Genomic DNA, 19,308 nt, shown 5'->3' on the forward strand with positions numbered 1-19,308 from the left:
AGGCTTCTTCCTCTAAATCATACAGCTCGAATCAATAGCAGCAGCAGGAGAGATGAAGAGAGACGTTTGCAGATGAGATCAAAGGCGATGGAGCCTCCTGGGCGGGGGATCACTCACTTGGTGGTGGGAGGGGGGGCAGCCTGAGCGGGGACAGTCCCGCATCTTCCAAACTCCTGCAGGAAGGGCCGTGCCAGCCTCATCCCCATCACGCAGCCGGACCTGCCCTGAGTCGCGCCCCCAGAGGCGGGGCGGATGAGGAACTGCAGGTGCCCGCATTGCGGGGCGGCAGCAGCCAGCCGCGCAACCCCCGCCCCGGCCGGCTGCAGGGCCTGAGCGCGCAGGGCAGAGCCGGAGCGGCGGCAACCCGCGCGCTCCGCCGCCGCGAGGGCCCGGCTTTCCCCGGCCCCATAGCAACCGCCCGGGCAACAGGCGCTCGAGCTCCGCGCTCCTCGGCTAGCACGGCGGGCCGGGGGAGGGGGGAGCAGCCTCGCCGCCGCAAGGGGCCTGCAAAGGGCGCGCGCGGGGGGCTGGATGCAGCGATCCGCTGCGCCAGCCGGGCGCTGAAAGCAACTGGCTTCCTTGCGCTCTGCCTTTGGGGGAGCGCATTCAGCCCCCGCGCCGCGGGTGGGCCCGAGCTGGCACTCTGCCCCCGGGAGCGCTGCCCTCGGCAACGGACAGCCCCAGGCCGCCCCCGTCCCGTTTTGCTTTAAATCCTTATCATTAAGCAGTTGCAACTTCCTCCCTCTACAGCGGTGCCGAGCTCTGCGAGGAGCTCCTAGCTCCCCCCGTCCCCGGCTCTCAATCAAGCAGCGCCGAAGGGACCCTTCTCCTCGTGCGAGGCCCTCTGTGGGTGGCTTCTTTTTATTTCGCCTCCCGTTTAAAAAGACGCCAACCTGTCTGCCGAGCATGTTTCCCTTCTAGTAAGGAAGCTCCACCTCTGCGAGGACTTGATTCGTCCAGCACTTTTTAAGATAATGTATGGAGCAACCTGAGGAGCTTATTGGCCAAGTTGCATGGTCCTTTTAGAGTCGGATCCTACCTGGCTGGGGGGTTCTCTCCCTCTCGCTCCTACGCGCTGGGGGGATGCCGAAATTGCAGAGTAACTACTAGAGAGTGACTTGTAAAAAAACCAGAGAAGAGAGACTTAAAGCCAATGGATTCATGGAGGCGTCCCTCCTTCCCGTGGCCTCTGTGCAGTCCCCGCAGCAGGATGAGGCTTCTGCTCCTGCTGTTGACCGTGCGATTGGGGAACTGGTAAGTACAAGTGACAAGGGGACCTGAAGTGGCTCTGCTTAGCAGCCTCTCTCCCTCCTTTATTGATCGCTTTGGGTTAGGGACGTTGCATAGTAGCAGCCCATTGTAAGTCTGTCCAACTCCCCTCCGCCCCCATCACCCAACTCCTCCTTTACGTTTGTTGTCGGATCACTTTCTGCTTGGACTTGCATCACTTTCACCTGCCCGAGAGCACTGTGTTCTCTAGGAAGGGGAGTGCCCTATTGTTGTTACAAACCTTAACCTAAACTGTAGCTCTTTTGCAAATGACTCTCTGCAACCACCTCTAGTGAATCCGACATTGCTAAAGTAAAACTTTATTTGATATGTTTGTCATTTGAGTAAGAAGCGTTTGTGGAGCCCCTGCTTCAGTTTAGCTGCAGTAAGTGATCTTCAACTTACCCTTCCTTTAAAATAATGCATTTTTCTTACCACCCGATATTCACTGTATGGGGGCTGTGGAAGTCAGTACAGTTGGGAATTTATCAGAGCTTGTACATATTTGCCAGCATCAGTTTCCCAAGAGGACCTTAATACTCAACAATAAAAATTGTTCCATGCAGGCTGCAAGTTATCAGAGTTTCATCTTAGGCAATTAGTTTTATGCATTTTTTTATTTGGTTTAGTTTATAAAAAATAAATCTTCGTCTTCTGACAAGTGGCAGGTTGCTGTTCCTGTACCTGAAAAGTACTCTGATGTAAATGAATAATACAAATAATTTGGCAAATAACTTAGTTTGATCATTTATTTGCAAAAGAAATAAACCAATATATTTGTACAAAAAATTGTCAACTGCATATCGTATTTTAGTTTTCCACCAAACTCTGGTACTATCTGCGTGGCTTTAGGACATAGGTCCTGATCCTGCACAATTGAAGTCAATGGGAGTTTTGCCTTTGTCTGTAATGGGATCAGGATCAGGTCCATTGTGCACATGTGGAACAGCTGGGTAGGTTCTGAGGTGCTGTTGAAGTTGTGAAGCTGAAAATGCAAGCTTTAACAGGAGTTTACAAGACTGATCATACAGGCTCTGAAGAAGACATTATTTTCTACCTTGTCAATATGCCATTTATAAATGTCCATGAAAGATGTAACAATGATTTTGTTTTCTTTTTATCTTTCAACTCCTTTAATAATTCAGAGGTAACATTTTTTATTCCTTACTTTATGCATTAATAAAAATATTAAGTAGCTATAATAGTACAATAGAATATTGCCCTGTGTGTCTATCTTTAACTATATGCATCAAATGATCATTCATAGATATATCAGATGTGCAGTATCTAGGATGGTAAGAAATCCATTAAAAGTTAGACCCCCCGACGCTGAACATTTTAGTCTGTATGAAGATCTTTAGCTTATCTCTCATCTTCAGAGGACTGCTGTGTGATCCCAGTTAGAAACACCACTGATTACCCTTTTCTTAGGCATGTATTAGGGTCCGTTTCTTTTAAAATTCTTGTCAGATTAAGGTAACATTTTTCAAAGGCATTGATGGAAATGATACCAGCACAGCTGTGCATCTGCAGAATGTTTTTTAATGAACACGTTACGCCTCAGGTGTGAAGGAAATTACCAAGTGGTTTGAGAGAAAAGAATACATATGCTCATTTTATCTGTTCAAAGACTAAGTTTCAAAGACAGGAAGAGCCATCTTAAAAATAGTTGCAGATGTTATTTCATTTTTCACTTATTAAAAATAAAGTATGATAGGTTTAGAGGAATAGGTATGGATTTTTAATCATATATGTAATTAGCAATAGATTTATAAATAAGTTCATGAAGAACCCTCCAATAAGAGGAAGAAATGCACTTGGATGAATTATTTTATTCTGGGCTGCACCATCTCTTCCCAGATAAAATGGAACCTTCAATATAAATATGTATGATATCAGCTGTTTTCAGGCTTGCTTTTCATTCAGAGACTAATTGGTAACATTTGTTGTTGAGAGCTTTTTCAAGTGACCACAAATGGATGTTTTCCAGAGACTGAATCTCTGATGTGTAGTTTGTTACAGCTCACTGATGTTCTACAGGGAGCTTTGTGGGAGTTTCCAGAGCCCCTTCTTAACATTCTGCCACTCAGTTGAAAGAAAGTTGGGAGGAAATTTTCTGCTTCTCTGCATTCTGTTCTAATCTCTGTCAGAAATGGCTTTTCCTTTAAGTAAAAAACATTCTAAAATGCAACATTTGCCTCCAGAATAGACCACAATGCCCCAAACTGCAGATACTTTCCAAAAATTGCTCAGGATGGGAGATCCCCAAACTCCGATACAAGGTCCCCACCTCTCACACCACTCAGACTTCAAAGGACCTAAATTGGACATTCTCTGTTATATGTGTATGCTCGTATGTGTAAACACCCACAACCCCCACTCTTAATAAAGGCTGCTCTAAGTAACATACTTAATGCAAACCTAAAAGCAAGGAAATGAAAAGTTGAGTACCAGTAGAACATACCTTTTAATCTAGACAACCACCTAGAGATGCACATGCATCACAACCTTAACTCTGCCTATAGATACCAACCTTCCAACATCCGATCCCCAAATCTTACGCAACTCCAGCCACTGTGTTTAACTGCAGCATATGTATACCCAAACAGACCATACCTCCCTCCCCTACTGTCCTTTCTGCACAGTTCTCTGAAATTACACATGCTCAGGTTGAAGAAAGGGGTGTTGAATGGTTGATACCTTTACTGGGGTGAAGATAAGGTTGTGGTGCTTTTTCTATGCTGTATGGTGGTTGTGCTGGAACAACATACAGTAGAACCTCAGAGTTACAAGCACCAGAGAGTTATGAACTAACCAGTCAATCACACACCTCATTTGGAACCAGAAATACACAATTAAGCAGCAGAGATGCCCCCGCCCCCCCCAAAAAAGAAGGAAATACAGTACTGTAAATGTAAGCTATTAAAAAAGTAAGGGAAATCAGCATTTTTCTTCTGCATAGTAAAGTTTCAAAGATGTATTAAGTCAGTGCTCAGTTGTAAACTTCTGAAACAGCCATAACATTTTTTTCAGCGTTACAAACATTTCAGAGTTATGAACAATCTCTGCCAAGGTGTTTGTAACTCTGAGGCTCTACTGTAGTTACCTATCAGTCACTTACTTTTAAATGCTTGTGTTTTGTAATAAGATCAAAATTATTATGCTGTCTAAATATAAAAACACAGTAATTATAAACTAATGCATATCACCATGACACAAAAACCTTGACTATAACCCAATAAAACTAATTTTCTTTTATTAGTAAGCTCTAAATACACACACAATATAAAACCCTTATGGAAAAGAAACATAAGTTTTTACTACACGTAAGCAATATATGTTGATCAGCCTCCAATGCACATAGTTAGTGTGGCAGAGCTCCGACCTTGTCCCCATGGGTCCCGCACTTCTAGGCGGTTTATGCTAGCCTCAGTGGCTCACCGTGACCTTCCACATAGCCCTTCTCTCTCTCGGGCCAGGGTTACAGTCTACTGAGCCCTTTTCGTGATAAGCCAGCAAGGAGGTTGGTGAGAGAAGTCCCACAGTCTCTGTTGTCCCTAGGGGCTTATTTCAGAACAGTTTAGACTCCTGTCCTGACAGGGGCCTGTCTTCCCCTCCCAGGAGGTGTTTCTGAAGTGGCAGGTTGGGGGGAACTCAGGCCCACCCTCTACCCCAGGTTCCGGATCAGGGACCCTAATGGTGACAGCTGTTGGTTGCTGACCATTCACTGCCAGAGTTGCTACATTTCCCTGAGCCAGTTCCCCACAGCTCTCCCGCTTCTCTCTTCTTCACCCATACCTTAGGGCTCCCTTACTGATGGCTTGAGGGTGCCTTCATTAACCAGCCCTTCAGCCACACTTCCTCTCCCCTGGCTCTCCTCAGCCTGACTGGAGTGAGCCCTTTTATAGTATCAGAGGGGCCTTAATTAGAGTCAGGTGTTCACATTACCTTAATAGCCTCACCTGACTCTTTGCAGGTTAATTGGAGTTGGGTGTTCTCATTAGCCTGGAGCAGTCCCTGCTCAAGTCACTCAGGGAACAGAAACCTGTTCATCCAGTGGCCAGTATATTTGCCTCTACCAGACTCCTGTACCCCACGTGCCTCCCCGCCCAACCTTTGTCCGGGTGGAGGCCCATCGGGCGCGCCACTCCCGGTTGGACCGTATCTATTTGTCACGCTTCCATCTCTCCCAGGCCCACTCCTCCAGCATCCGGCTGGCCCCGTTTTCTGATCATCACCTGGCCACCGTGACGGTCTCTCTCTGTGCGGAGAGGCCGGGGCCGGCCTATTGGCATTTTAATAACAGCTTGCTGGAGGACGTGGGCTTCGTGGCGTCCTTCCGGGAGTTCTGGTTGGCCTGGCGAGGGCAGCGGCATGCCTTTCCCTCGGCGCGGCGGTGGTGGGACCTAGGGAAGGTGCGCGCCCGGCTCTTCTGCCGCGACTACACCCGGGGCGCCAGCCGACGGAGGGATGCGGCGATGGGGCAGCTGGAACGGGAGGTCTTCGAGCTGGAGAGGCGTCTGGCCGCCAGCCCTGAGGATCCATCCCTCTGCGGAGCGTGCCGGGAGAAGCGGGAGGAGCTCCGGGCCCTCGAGGACCATCGGGCCCGGGGCGCTTTTGTTCGATCCCGCATCCGCCTCCTTCGGGAGATGGATCGCGGCTCCCGCTTCTTCTACGCCCTGGAGAAAAAGAGGGGGGGCCAAGAAGCACATCACTTGCCTCCTCGCAGAGGACGGCACCCCCCTCACGGATCCGGTGGAGATGTGCGAGGGCCAGGGCCTTCTACGCAGACCTTTTCTCCCTGGGTCCGATCGATCCTAACGCTTGCAGAGTGCTCTGGGATGAACTCCCGACGGTCAGCGCGGGCGACCGAGACCGGCTAGAGCTGCCTCTCGCTCTGGCCGAGTTCTCGGAAGCCCTCCGCTGCATGCCCACCAATAAATCTCCGGGCATGGACGGGCTGACCGTGGAGTTCTACCGCGCGTTCTGGGACGTCCTCGGCCCAGACTTAGTTACTGTCTGGGCCGAGTCTTTGCAGGGCGGGGTCCTCCCTCTTTTGTGCAGGCGAGCCGTGCTCGTCTTATTGCCAAAGAAGGGGGACCTCCGCGATTTACGGAATTGGCGTCCCGTCTCGCTCCTCAGCACGGACTATAAGGTCGTAGCGAAAGCCATCTCGCTGCGGCTGGGGTCCGTGCTGGCGGACGTGATCCACCCAGACCAGACCTACACCGTCCCAGGCCGCACCATCTTCGACAACCTCTATCTGGTCCGGGACCTTTTGGAACTCGGGTGTAGGCACGGTCTGTCGTTCGCCCTCCTGTCCCTGGATCAGGAGAAGGCGTTCGACAGGGTGGATCACGGGTATCTCCTGGGCACTCTGCGAGCGTTCGGCTTGGCTCCCCAGTTTGTGGGCTTTCTCCAGGTGCTGTACGCCTCCGCGGAGTGTCTGGTCAGGCTCAACTGGACCCTGACCGAACCGGTCAGCTTCGGGCGGGGAGTACGGCAGGGGTGCCCCCTTTCGGGCCAGCTGTACGCTCTGGCGATCGAGCCCTTCCTCTGTCTCCTCCGCAGGAGGTTGACGGGGTTGGCGCTACGGGAGCCGGAGCTGCGGTTGGTCCTGTCGGCATACGCCGACGATGTACTCCTCGTGGTCCAGGACCCGGGCGACTTGGCGCGGGTGGAGGCTTGCCAGGCTGTGTACTCGGCAGCCTCCTCTGCCCGGGTCAACTGGGTCAAGATCTCTGGCTTGGTGGTAGGGGACTGGCAGCAGGCGAGCTCCCTCCCACCCGCGCTTCAAGCCATCCGGTGGAGCGTGGGTCCGCTGCTCTATCTCGGCGTTTACCTTTCTGCCACGCATCCGTCTCCGCCGGAGAACTGGCACGGTTTAGAGGGCAGGGTGGTAGAGCGGCTCCGGAGATGGACGGGACTGCTCCGGTGTCTGTCCTTTCGAGGGCGGGCACTGGTGCTCAACCAACTGGTCCTGTCCATGCTCTGGTACCGGCTCAACACCCTGGTTCCGGCTCCGGATTTCCTGGCCAACCTCCAGAAATTGATTCTTGAGTTCTTCTGGTCAGGACTGCACTGGGTCTCTGCAGGGGTTCTCCATCTGCCCCTGGAGGAGGGAGGGCAGGGTCTGAAGTGTCTCCACACTCAGGTCCATGTCTTCCGCCTCCAGGCCCTGCAGAGGCTCCTTTATGGTGCAGGTAGTCCGGCGTGGAGCGCATTAGCGCACGCCTTCCTGCGCCGCCTCCGAGGGCTCCAATATGACCGGCAGCTCCTTTATCTCCACCCGAGGGGTCTTCCGCGAGACCTCTCCGGGCTGCCGGTCTTCTACCAGGACCTCCTCCGGACCTGGAAACTGTTCGCAGCGACCAGGTCCGTGGCGGCCTCCGTGGGGGCAGACCTCCTCGCGGAACCCCTGCTACACAACCCCCAGCTCCGTGTGCAGGCGGCGGAGTCCCCCTCGGTGCGCCAGAGGTTGGTCCTGGCGGAAGTCACCAGAGTCGGAGACCTCCTGGACTACGACCGGGGTGACTGGCTGGATCCCCTGACGCTCGCTCAGCACATGGGGCTCTCCAGACCTCGTACTGCCCTGCGCGTACTTCAGGAGGTGAGCGCCGCTTTGCCGCCCGCTGCTCGGGTTTACCTCGACCGGGTCCTGCGAGAGGGCGTGCCCTGCCCACCCTCCACCCCAGGCCCTCCGGACCTTTTCATCGGGCCCCTGCCCCGTGGACCCGACCGACCCCCCCCGCCCCTTTACCGTGAGCCGGCTGCGCGAGCTGCAGCCGGTCCGGTTTCAGACCGCGCCAAAACGACATCTCTACACGCTCGTGCTCCACACCCTTCATGTCCTCACCCTCGCGTCCCGCCCTGACACTAAGTGGCGGGACCTCCTGCCACCTCTAGAGGGCGAGGAGCCCCGGTGGGCCAGCCTCTATTCCACCTTAGTGCCGAGGCCCGCCGGGGATATCAGTTGGCGGCTCCTTCACGGGGCTGTGAGCATGGGCGTGTATTTGGCGCGGTTCACCCCGATTCCGGACACCTGCCCCTTTTGCGGCGTGAGGGAAACCCTGGCACACGTCTATCTGGAGTGCGCCAGGTTGCAGCCCCTATTCCGGCTCCTCACCAATCTTTTGTTACGGTTTTGGTTGCACTTTTCTCCTCACCTTCTCATCTATGCACTCCCTGTCCGTGGCCTCACTAAGTTGCGGGACCTCCTGGTCAACCTCCTCCTGACCCTGGCTAAAGTGGCCATCTATAAAACCAGGGTGAGGAGGTTGGCCGATGGAGTCTCCTGCGACTGCGGGGCCTATTTCCGATCCTCTGTCCGTTCACGCCTCCGAGCGGATTTCCTCTGGGCGGTGTCCACCGACTCCCTTGACGCCTTTGAGGAGCAGTGGGTGCTGTCCGGGGTTCTCTGCTCGGTGTCCCCGTCCGGTTCCCTTCGTTTGACCCTTTGACTGCACTCCCGTCCCTGTTTTTCATTAGTTGTTCCTCGTAATTAGTTGGCTCTCCAGGCCCTGTGGATCTCCCCCTTAGGCTGGGGGGGGGGCTCCTTTCGTAGTGGACGAGCTCCGCCTGCCCACTTCCTGGATCCCAATAGACCAGACTCCTGTACCCCACGTGCCCCCCCGCCCCATCCTGGACTGACCCCCTGTAACAGCCCCCAGCTTTGTCCCTGGCTCCCTGCCCCATTTTTCCCCTTGCAGCCTTTTTGCCCTTCCCCTTACCCCAGCACCTTGCTGGCTTCAGTTTGTTTGCCTGCCCCGTCCTTCTCCCTCTGCAGCCCTTGCTTGTTTGCCCCGCCCTTGCCTCTGAAGTCAGCCCCTAGGTTCCCTGTCCTGCCTCCAGCCTGGTTCTCCCCCCTCCCCATGTGATACCTCTGCCCTGATTGGCCCCTTATTCAGTGCGCCCATGCCCCCTCCCATGCGCTTGTGCCCTTCCCCTGTTTGAGTTTGCCCCGATCTCACTGCACTCCCCAAATGTTGTTATGACCCCCCTCCCCTAGTGCAGCTAGAGGAGCCAGTTTTCTACTCCGAGTCAGTGACTGTCCCCCACAAGCCCTCGAAAGCCCCCCTGTCCAGCCCATCCCCTTTGGTGCCCTCCTCCCCTGCCTGCAGCCTAGCGGGGAGGAGTGGTTGACCTGCCTCCCCTTTCCCCTCCTCTTTCTGGTGTCCTTCCCTCCCTGATCATTATGATGGGGAATACGACGGGTGGGGCCCCTCCAGTAGCCCTAGATATCCCTCCCCCGCCTGCCCCTCCGTCACCGCCCCGAGCCTCTACCTCAGCCGCCGCTGCCAAACCACCTGTCACCGCCCCCGCTGGGGCGCCGGCAGCGGCGGGCACCGGGGCGACCTCCATTGCTGCCACGTCCCTCCCCCCTTAGATTCTGGGGGAGCCCCCCCCAGCCAGCGGGAAGGGCCAGGGTAGGAAGAAGGGGAAGAGCCCTGCTAAAAAGTCCAGGCCCTCCATGGCAGGGACTGCCCTCACTGCCGCCGCCCCGTCATCGGCCGCAGCCTCCCACCCCGCTGCCCCTTCCACCAGCTCTGTGGGTGTCCCTCCCCCGGCCCCCAGGGCGTACGCCCAGGTGGCGGCAGCCCCCCCGCCTGCTGCTACGTCATCTCTCCCATCCGCCGCCTCCGCTACCAGCTATAGCGACCAGGGCCCCTTTCCCACCATGACCAGAAAGCACGGCGTCTGTTGCCTCCTGGTGCCCGCCTCGCCCCACGTGGAGACGTACGTGCCGGCGTTGGCGAGGGCGGTGGGGCCCACGGCCATTGTGGCGGCCTCCAAAATGTACGGGAAGGTAGTCTTCTTCCTGGCATCGGAGGCCGCCGCCCAGGAGGCGGCGGAGAAGGGCCTGGCGGTGGGGGGCGTGTTCGTCCCCCTCGAGCCGCTGGATGACCTGGGCGTCCGCCTGGTCCTGACTTCCATCCCTCCCTTCCTTCCCAATGCCGCCCTGTTACCTGCCCTCTCTACCCTGGGGAAGCCCATCTCTGTTTTGAGCCCTCTCTCCTTGGGCTGCAAGGACCCCGCCCTCCGTCACGTCCTTTTGTTCCGCCGGCAAGTGCAGCTGCAACTGCCACCGGCGGCGCGTGATGGAGAGGCGCTTGAGGGGTCCTTTTTGATCCCCTACCAGGGGGCCCACTACCGGGTGCATTATTCCACGGGGGAGGCCCGGTGCTACCTCTGCCGGGCAATGGGGCACATCCAGAGGGACGGCCCCTTGGCATCCGGGACCCCCGAGCCCTGGCAGGGCGCTGGCCCCGTCATCGCTGGCGCCCCTGGCTGCCCGGTGCCCGAAGACGCCCCTCCTCCCACTCAGTCCATCACTGCTCCTGCTCGGGCCCGAGGGGCGCTCCCCGCAGCACGCCCAGACGAGCGGGAGAGCCCCGCCTCTGCTGCCTGCAATTCGGCGGGACCCCCAGAGGAGGGTGCGGCAGGGATGCTGCCAAGCGTGGGAGAGGGCCCGCCTCAGGGGGACTCTTCCCTCCCTTATTCCGCCCCACCGCTGCCTCCCACGGTCCCTGAGCCATCATCCTTGCCCCCTGACCCGACCCCTGTTAGCCAGCCCCCCGATGATGCCATGGAGGGCTGGGCCCTAGTCCAGGGGAAGCGGGGCAAGCGGAAGGCTCGAGCTCCACTCCTTTCCACCGATGCGGAAGCCCCCCGGAAGACCAGAAGGGGGGGCGCCAATGCCGAGCCCTCTGCCTTGTCTGTGAGCGCATACCAGCCCCTGGTACTGGCTGGGGAAGACATGGCAGCACGGAAGGGCAGTATCGTCCCTCCCTTAGAGTCCCTTCCTTCTAAGGACCCCGATGGAGCCCCACCTGCCCCGTTACCATCCACAACCCCTGTGAGCCTCGGGGCGAGTGTCGCTCCGGGCACTAGCGGGGAGACCTCCGGGGTGGCGGAAGGAGAGCTCCCCTCCATATACGAGGATATCGAGGCCCTGGGTCTGACCCCAGTCACCCAGGGGGAGAACGACCCACTGCTAACAGGCCTTGATCTGAGCGACCTCACCCCGGCCCCGCCTTCCCCATGTCCCCTTCCCCTAATAGCTACCTTTGCTCCCGCCTCCGAGGGTTCCCAGGGCTCCTCCATCTGCTCGGCAGTGGGTGGCAGCTCGGTGTTAGCCGCCAAGTCCACCGAGGCGACTGCTGGTGCTCTGCGGCTGGGACCCGAGCACCATGGGTTGCCCCTCGAGGACGTGGAGCGACTGACCTCCTTCCCGGGCAGGGACCCCACTGACGGTGCTGTGGCTACTCTGCCGGCCGTGGTGCCAGAGCCCAGCATCATGGAGGGCCCCCTGCCCCACCCTCACCTCCCAGAGCCTGATCGAGAGGGGCCATTTCCAACAGCTTGGCTCCTGGGGCCCAGGATCCTACCTATGCTCCTCTCCCTGGCTCTGCACCCAACCCCTGCCTTGCCCTTATTCTGAATCCCTGCCCTGCCCCTGATGTCAACCCCGCCCCTGTTCCCCCCACCTCCCGTGTTGTCACTGCCGTCCCTGGGGCCGTCATCTCCTCACTCCTAGAGGATAGCCCCCAGGGAGCGGCTTCTGTTTTCCCTAGTCCCGACTCGCTAGGGGCTGCTACCTTCCCTCCGCCGCCCCCACTCGAGCCAGGGTTTGAGGGGGGCCGCGTGGCGCCAGCCCATCGGGCGCTACGTCGGGGGTCTGCCCCTTGCCTGCCCGTTTTGGTGGGCCATGGGGCTGTGTCAGCAGTCCCTCCGGAGGACAGCCGGGGGCTAGTGGCCCTGGCCCACCATACGCTGCGGGAGGAGCTGCAGGAGTTCCTTGAGGACGTCCGGGGCTCCCATAATAAGGTGCAGCTCGCCCTGCAGCGCTGGGGGGATTTCCATCTCATCCTCCGGGCCGCGAGGGCCCTCATGGGGGAGGGTAAAAGGACCGGGAAGCAGGCTGCCGCGACTTACCAGCGGATCCGCCTCTTCCGTGACTCCCTAATTACCTACGGGGTAGGTCACGGATTGTTGCGCGGCCCATTGGGTGAGGATCCCCCCCCAGCCCTCCTTATGGAACTTCTTACCATCATCACGTTAAACACCAGGGGCTGTAGGATGGGTCTCCACAGGTGCCAGGTGGTCTCCTTCCTTCGGGAGTGGGGGTACTCTGTGATTTTCCTGCAGGAGACCCATACGGATCCGGCCGACGAAGCTAGCTGGCGGCTGGAATGGGGGGACAGGGTCTACTTTAGCCATCTCACAGTTTGTACGGCTGGAGTGGTGACCCTGTTCTCCCCCGACCTACGGCCCGAGGTGCTGGGGGTCGCCGAGGCTGTGTCGGGCTGCCTGCTGCACCTCCGGGTCCGTTTGGAGGGGCTTGTGGTCAATCTCTTCAACATCTATGCCCCAACATCGGGCCCGGAGCGGCTACGCTTCTTTCAGCAGGCGTCCGCCTTCCTCGGCACTTTGGATCCTCACGAGTGCCTGGTCCTGGGCGGGGACTTCAATAGACCGCTCGGGGACTGAGCAGTGCCCGGCCGCCGCGGACGTCCTCCAGGAGATAGTCGACCATCACTCCCTGGTGGACGTCTGGCGCGACCACCAACCGGACGACACCTCGACGTTCACCTTTGTCCGGGTGGAGGCCTGTCGGGCGCGCCACTCCCGGTTGGACCGTATCTATTTGTCATGCTTCCATCTCTCCCAGGCCCACTCCTCCAGCATCCGGCCGGCCCCGTTTTCCGATCATCACCTGGCCACTGTGATGGTCTCTCTCTGTGTGGAGAGGCCGGGGCCGACCTATTGGCATTTTAATAACAGCTTGCTGGAGGACGTGGGCTTCGTGGCGTCCTTCCGGGAGTTCTGGTTGGCCTGGCGAGGGCAGCGGCGTGCCTTTCCCTCGGCGCGGCGGTGGTGGAACCTAGGGAAGGTGCGCGCCCGGCTCTTCTGCCGCGACTACACCCGGGGCGCCAGCTGACGGAGGGATGCGGCGATGGGGCAGCTGGAACGGGAGGTCTTCGAGCTGGAGAGGCGTCTGGCCGCCAGCCCTGAGGATCCATCCCTCTGCGGAGCGTGCCGGGAGAAGCGGGAGGAGCTCCGGGCCCTCGAGGACCATCGGGTCTGGGGCGCTTTTGTTCGATCCCGCATCCGCCTCCTTCGGGAGATGGATCGCGGCTCCCGCTTCTTCTACGCCCTGGAGAAAAAGAGGGGGGCCAAGAAGCACATCACTTGCCTCCTCGCAGAGGACGGCACCCCCCTCACGGACGCGGTGGAGATGTGCGGGAGGGCCAGGGCCTTCTACGCAGGCCTTTTCTCCCCGGATCCGACCGATCCTAACGCTTGCAGAGTGCTCTGGGACGAACTCCCGACGGTCAGCGCGGGCGACCGAGACCGGCTAGAGCTGCCTCTCACTCTGGCCAAGTTCTCGGAAGCCCTCCGCCGCATGCCCACCGATAAATCTCCGGGCATGGACGGGCTGACCGTGGAGTTCTACTGCGTGTTCTGGGACGTCCTCGGCCCAGACTTAGTTACTGTCTGGGCCGAGTCTTTGCAGACTCCCTCTTTCGTGCAGGCGAGCCGTGCTCGCCTTATTGCCAAAGAAGGGGGACCTCCGCGATTTACGAAATTGGCGTCCCGTCTCGCTCCTCAGCACGGACTACAAGGTTGTAGCGAAAGCCATCTCGCTGCGGCTAGGGTCCGTGCTGGCGGACGTGATCCACCCAGACCAGACCTACACCGTCCTGGGCCACACCATCTTCGACAACCTCTATCTGGTCCGGGACCTTTTGGAACTCGGGTGTAGGGACGGTCTGTCGTTCGCTCTTCTGTCCCTGGATCAGGAGAAGGCGTTCGACAGGGTGGATCACGGGTACCTCCTGGGCACTCTGCGAGCGTTTAGCTTGGCTCCCCAGTTTGTGGGTTTTCTCCAGGTGCTGTACGCCTCCGCAGAGTATCTGGTCAGGCTCAACTGGACCCTGACCGAACCGGTCAGCTTCGGGCGAGGAGTACGGCAGGGGTGCCCCCTTTCGGGCCAGCTGTACGCTCTGGCGATCGAGCCCTTCCTCTGTCTCCTCCGCAGGAGGTTGACGGGGTTGGCGCTACGGGAGCCAGAGCTGCGGCTGGTCCTGTCAGCATATGCTGACGATGTGCTCCTCGTGGTCCAGGACCCGGGCGATTTGGCGCGGGTGGAGGCTTGCCAGGCTGTGTACTCGGCAGCCTCCTCCGCCCGGGTCAACTGGGTCAAGAGCTCTGGCTTGGTGGTAGGGGACAGGCGGCAGGCGAGCCCCCTTCCCAGCCACGCTTCAAGCCATCTGGTGGAGCGTGGGTCCGCTGCTCTATCTCGGCGTTTACCTTTCTGCCACGCATCCGTCTCTTCTGGAGAACTGGCACGGTTTAGAGGACAGGGTGGTAGAACTCCGGAGATGGACAGGACTGCTCCGGTGTCTGACCTTTCGAGGGCAGGCACTGGTGCTCAATCAACTAGTCCTTTCCATGCTCTGGTACCAGCTCAACACCCTGGTTCCGGCCCCGGATTTCCTGGCCAACCTCCGGAAATTGATTCTGGAGTTCTTCTGGTCAGGACTGTACTGGGTCTCTGCAGGGGTTCTCCATCTGCCCCTGGAGGAGGGAGGGCAGGGCCTGAAGTGTCTCCGCACTTAGGTCCATGTCTTCCGCCTCCAGGCCCTGCAGAGGCTCCTTTATGATGCAGGTAGTCCGGCGTGGAGCATATTGGCGTACGCCTTCCTGCGCCACCTCCGAGGGCTCCTATATGACCGGCAGCTCCTTTATCTCCTGTAGGATTCATACAAGGTTCATGCGCTTGGTAACATTCAGGGCACACCCGGAGTGTGGTATAGGAGCTGTGCACACACAGCTCTTCTCAAGGGCATGAACCTTGGAATCTCACCCAGATGACATGAACCATGGGAAGCCTCCCAGGACTGGACTCAAGGACTGAGAGCGAGGAATGTGGTAGACAGAAACTGGTAAATAAGAATGTTAAACAAAGCCAGTGTATTCCTTTTATCTGTTGGAGAATGTAATGCGCGGGGGGAGAGAAAGAATAAAGGGGAAGGTGGAATGCTGACAGGCAGAAGCCTGTTAGCAGACCAGCCGTTTGCTTGCTAAAAGCTGTGTTCTGTCTTGTCATTGAACCGCCACAACCTCCATCCGAGGGGTCTTCCGCGAGACCTCTCCGGGCTGCCGGTCTTCTACCAGGACCTCCTCCGGACCTGGAAACTGTTTGCAGCGACCAGATCCGTGGAGGCCTCCGTGGGGGAAGATCTCCTCGCGGAGCCCCTGCTACACAACCCCCACCTCCGTGTGCAGGCAGCGGAGTCCCCCTCGGTGCGCCAGAGGTTGGTCCTGGCAGAAGTCACCAGAGTCGGAGACCTCCTGGACTACGAGCGGGGAGACTGGCTGGATCCCCTGATGCTCGCTCAGCGCATGGGGCTCTCCAGACCTCGTACTGCCCTGTGCGTACTTCAGGAGGTAAGGGCCGCTTTGCCACCCGCTGCTTGGGTTTACCTCGACCGGGTCCTGCGAGAGGGCGCACCCCACCCACCCTCCCCCCCAGGCCCTCCAGACCTTTTCATCGGGCCCCTGCCCCGTGGACCCGACCGACCCCCCCACCTCTTCACCGTGAGCTGGCTGCGCGAGCTGCAGCCGGTCCGGTTCCAGACCGCACCAAAACAACATCTCTACACGCTCGTGCTCCACGCCTTTCATGTCCTCACTCTCGCGTCCCGCCCTGACACTAAGTGGTGGGACCTTTTGCCACCTCTAGAGGGTGAGGAGCCCCGATGGGCCAGCCTCTATTCCACCTTAGTCCCGAGGCCTGCTGGGGATATCAGTTGGCAACTCCTTCACGGGGCCGTGAGCACGGGCGTGTACTTGGTGCGGTTTACCCCAATCCTGGACACCTGCCCCTTTGCAGCGTGAGGGAAACCCTGGCGCACGTCTATCTGGAGTGCGCCAGGTTGCAGCCCCTATTCCAGCTCCTCACCAATATTTTGTTAAGGTTTTGGTTGCACTTTTCTCCTCACCTTCTCATCTATGCACTCCCTGTCCATGGCCTCACTAAGTTGCGGGACCTCCTGGTCAACCTCCTCCTGGCCCTGGCTAAAGTGGCCATCTATAAAACCAGGGTGAGGAGGTTGGCCGATGGAGTCTCCTGCGACTGCGGGGCCTATTTCCGATCCTCTGTCCGTTCACGCCTCTGGGCAGAGTTCCTCTGGGCGGCGTCTACTGACTCCCTTGACGCCTTTGAGGAGCAGTGGGCGCTGTCCGGGGTTCTCTGCTCGGTGTCCCCGTCCGGTTCCCTTCGTTTGACCCTTTGACTGCACTCCCGTCCCCGTTTTTCATTAGTTGTCCCCCGTAATTATTTGGCTTCCCTGGTCCTGTGGATTTCCCCCTTAGGCTGGGGGGGGATCCTTTAGCAGTGGGTGAGCTTCGGCCGCCCACTTCCTGGATCCCAATACGACTACCCCATCCCCATCTGGTTCCCTTCATTTGACCCTTTGACCGCACTCCCGTCCCTGTTCTTCATTAGTTGTCCCCCGTAATTATTTGGCTTCCCAGGTCCTGTAGACCCCCCCTTAGGCTGGGGGGGATCCTTTAGCAGTGGGCGAGCTTTGCCCGCCCACTTTCTGGATCCCAATAAGACTACCTCATCCCCATCTGGTTCCCTTCATTTGACCCTTTGACCGCACTCCCGTCCCTGTTGTTCATTAGTTGTCCCCCGCAATTATTTGGTTTTCCAGGTCCTGTGGACTCCCCCCCTTAGGCTGGGGGGGGGGGGGGCTTTGCCCGCCCACTTTCTGGATTCCAATACGACTACTCTATTGAGCCCAACTGGCCTAGAGGGAGGAGAGAGACTGCTGCTAGGCCTTGGGCTTTTGCTGCTACTGCAGCTGCTCCCCTGGCTGGGCCAGACACCATACCCCGACCCCCACTTCTCTGCTACCTGGTTGCTGGCTAGCCGCTGGACCACCACCCCCACCCTTGGTTGCTGCTACTCCAGCCCCTTGGTGGGTGGGGGGTGGCTGCTGGCCCGCTCCCCAGAGGAGGGGAATGAGGGACTCCAGGCCTGGCCGTTGCTGCTGTGGACCGTACTACCACCACCACCACCTGTGAGGGGTCATTTCTGTCTGCCTGTCCACTGGACTGTGGCCTGGAGCTGCTGCATTTGCTGCGTGGAGCTGCTGGAGCCCCGAGGAGGAGAAGAAGAGGCCATCTGCTGCTGGGGGAGTGCACAGGGACTCTACAGACCGCTGTGGAGGGGGCTTTTAAGACCGAGTAACTTTTGAACTGTGCTCTTGTGGTGGGAGTTTTGACTGTTTGTGGGGACACAGGGGGTGTGGCTTGGAACCTGCCCCCTAGTCCATCCTCCGACCCTGGGGAAGCCCTCCCAGCCGGCAGGAAGGACCAGGGTAAAAAGAAGGGTAAGGGCCCTGCAAAAAAGTCTAAGCCCTCCATGGCAGGGGCTGCCCCCACTGCCGTGGCCCCACCACTGGCTGCGGCATCCCTCCCCGCTGTTCCCTCCACCAGCTCTGTGGGTGCCCCGGCCCCCAGGGTGTACGCCCAGGTGGCGGCAGCCCCCCCCGCCTGCCGCTACATGATCTTTCCCACTCACCGCCTCCGCTACCATCAATAGCGGCCAGGGCCCCTTCCCGACCTTGACCAGGAAGCACGGTGTCCGTTGCCTTCTGGTGCCTGCCTCGCCCCACGTGGAGACCTACGTGCAGGCGTTGGTGAGGGTGGTGGGGCCCACGGCCATTGTGGCAGCCTCCAAAATGTACGGAAAGGTCTTCTTCTTTTTAGCATCGGAGGCTGCCGCCCAGGAGGCAGTGGAGAAGGGCTTGGTGGTGGGGGGCGTGTTTGTCCCCCTAAAGCTGCTAGAGGTCTTGGGCGCCTGCCTGGTCCTGACCTCTGTCCTTCCCTTTCTTCCCAATGCCGCCTTGTTACCTGCCCTCTCTACCCTGGGGAAACCCATCTCCATTGTCAGCCCTCTCCCACTGGGCTGCAAAGACCCCTCCCTCCATCACGTCCTCTCGTTCCGCTGGCAGGGGCAGCTTCAACTGCCGCCGGCAATGTGTGACGGAGAGGTGCTCAAGGAGTCATTCTTGGTCCCCTACCAGGGGGCCCCTTACCGGGTGCACTATTCCACAGGGGAGGCCCGGTGCTACCTCTGCCGGGCGATGGGGCACGTCCGGAGGGACTGCCCCTTGGTCCGGCAAGGAGGGGCATCCGGGACCCCCGAGCTCCGGCGGGGCGCTGACCCTGTCATCGCCGGCACCCCTGGCTGCCCGGCACCTGAAGCTGCCCCTCCTCCTCAGTCCACCACTGCTCCAGCTCGGGCCCAAGGGAGAGCTCCGCCTTAGCTGCCTGCAATCCGGCGGAGCCCCTAGAGGAGGGTGCGGCAAGGATACCGCTGAGCATGGGAAAGGGCCCGTCCCAGGGGGAATCTTCCCTCCCTCATGCCGTCCCACCGCTGTCTCCCATGGTCCCTGAGCCATTGTCCCTGCCCCCGACCCGACCCCTGTTAGTCGGCCCCCCGATGATGCCATGGAGGGCTGGGCCCTAGTCCAGGGGACGTGGGGCAAATGGAGGGCTCGAGCTCTGCTCCTTTCCATCGATGCGGAAGCCCCCCGAAAGACCAGAAAGGGGGGCACTGATGCCGAGCCCTCTGCCTTGCCTGCAGGCGCGTACCATCCCCCGGTACCGGCTGGGGAAGACGTGGCAGCACGGGAGGGCAGTACCGTCCCTCCATTGGAGTCCCTTCCCTCCAAGGCCCCCGATGGAGCCCCTCCTGCCCCGTTACCATCCGGAGCCCCTGTGAGCCCCGGGGCGAGCATCACTTCGGGCACTGGCGGGGAGACCTCCGGGGTGGTGGAAGGAGAGCTCCCTTCCATCTACGAGGAGATCGGGGCCCTGGGTCTGACCCTGGTCACCCAGGGGGAGGACGACCCTCTGCCAGCGGGCCTCGATCTGAGTGACCTCACCCCGGCCCCGCCTTCTCCATGCTCCCTCCCCAGCCGCTGCTTCTGCTCCTGCCTCCGAGGGTTCCCTGGGCTC

General features: G+C 58.9%; 1 protein-coding gene across 1 annotated transcript in view; it reads left to right on the forward strand.

Annotated features, from left to right (window-relative positions):
- Window positions 1-459: 459 nt before the first annotated feature.
- Window positions 460-19,308, forward strand: part of GABRG1 (gamma-aminobutyric acid type A receptor subunit gamma1) — an 80,793-nt gene continuing 61,944 nt past the window's right edge. The window contains exon 1 of the mRNA XM_073340106.1: window positions 460-1,254. Within this exon, the coding sequence (XP_073196207.1) occupies window positions 1,154-1,254 (101 nt within the window). The 5' untranslated portion in view covers window positions 460-1,153. The remainder of the gene's footprint in view (window positions 1,255-19,308) is intronic.

This window comes from Lepidochelys kempii, chromosome 4, assembly GCF_965140285.1.
Source record: "Lepidochelys kempii isolate rLepKem1 chromosome 4, rLepKem1.hap1, whole genome shotgun sequence".
NCBI classification, from domain to species: Eukaryota; Metazoa; Chordata; order Testudines; family Cheloniidae; genus Lepidochelys; species Lepidochelys kempii.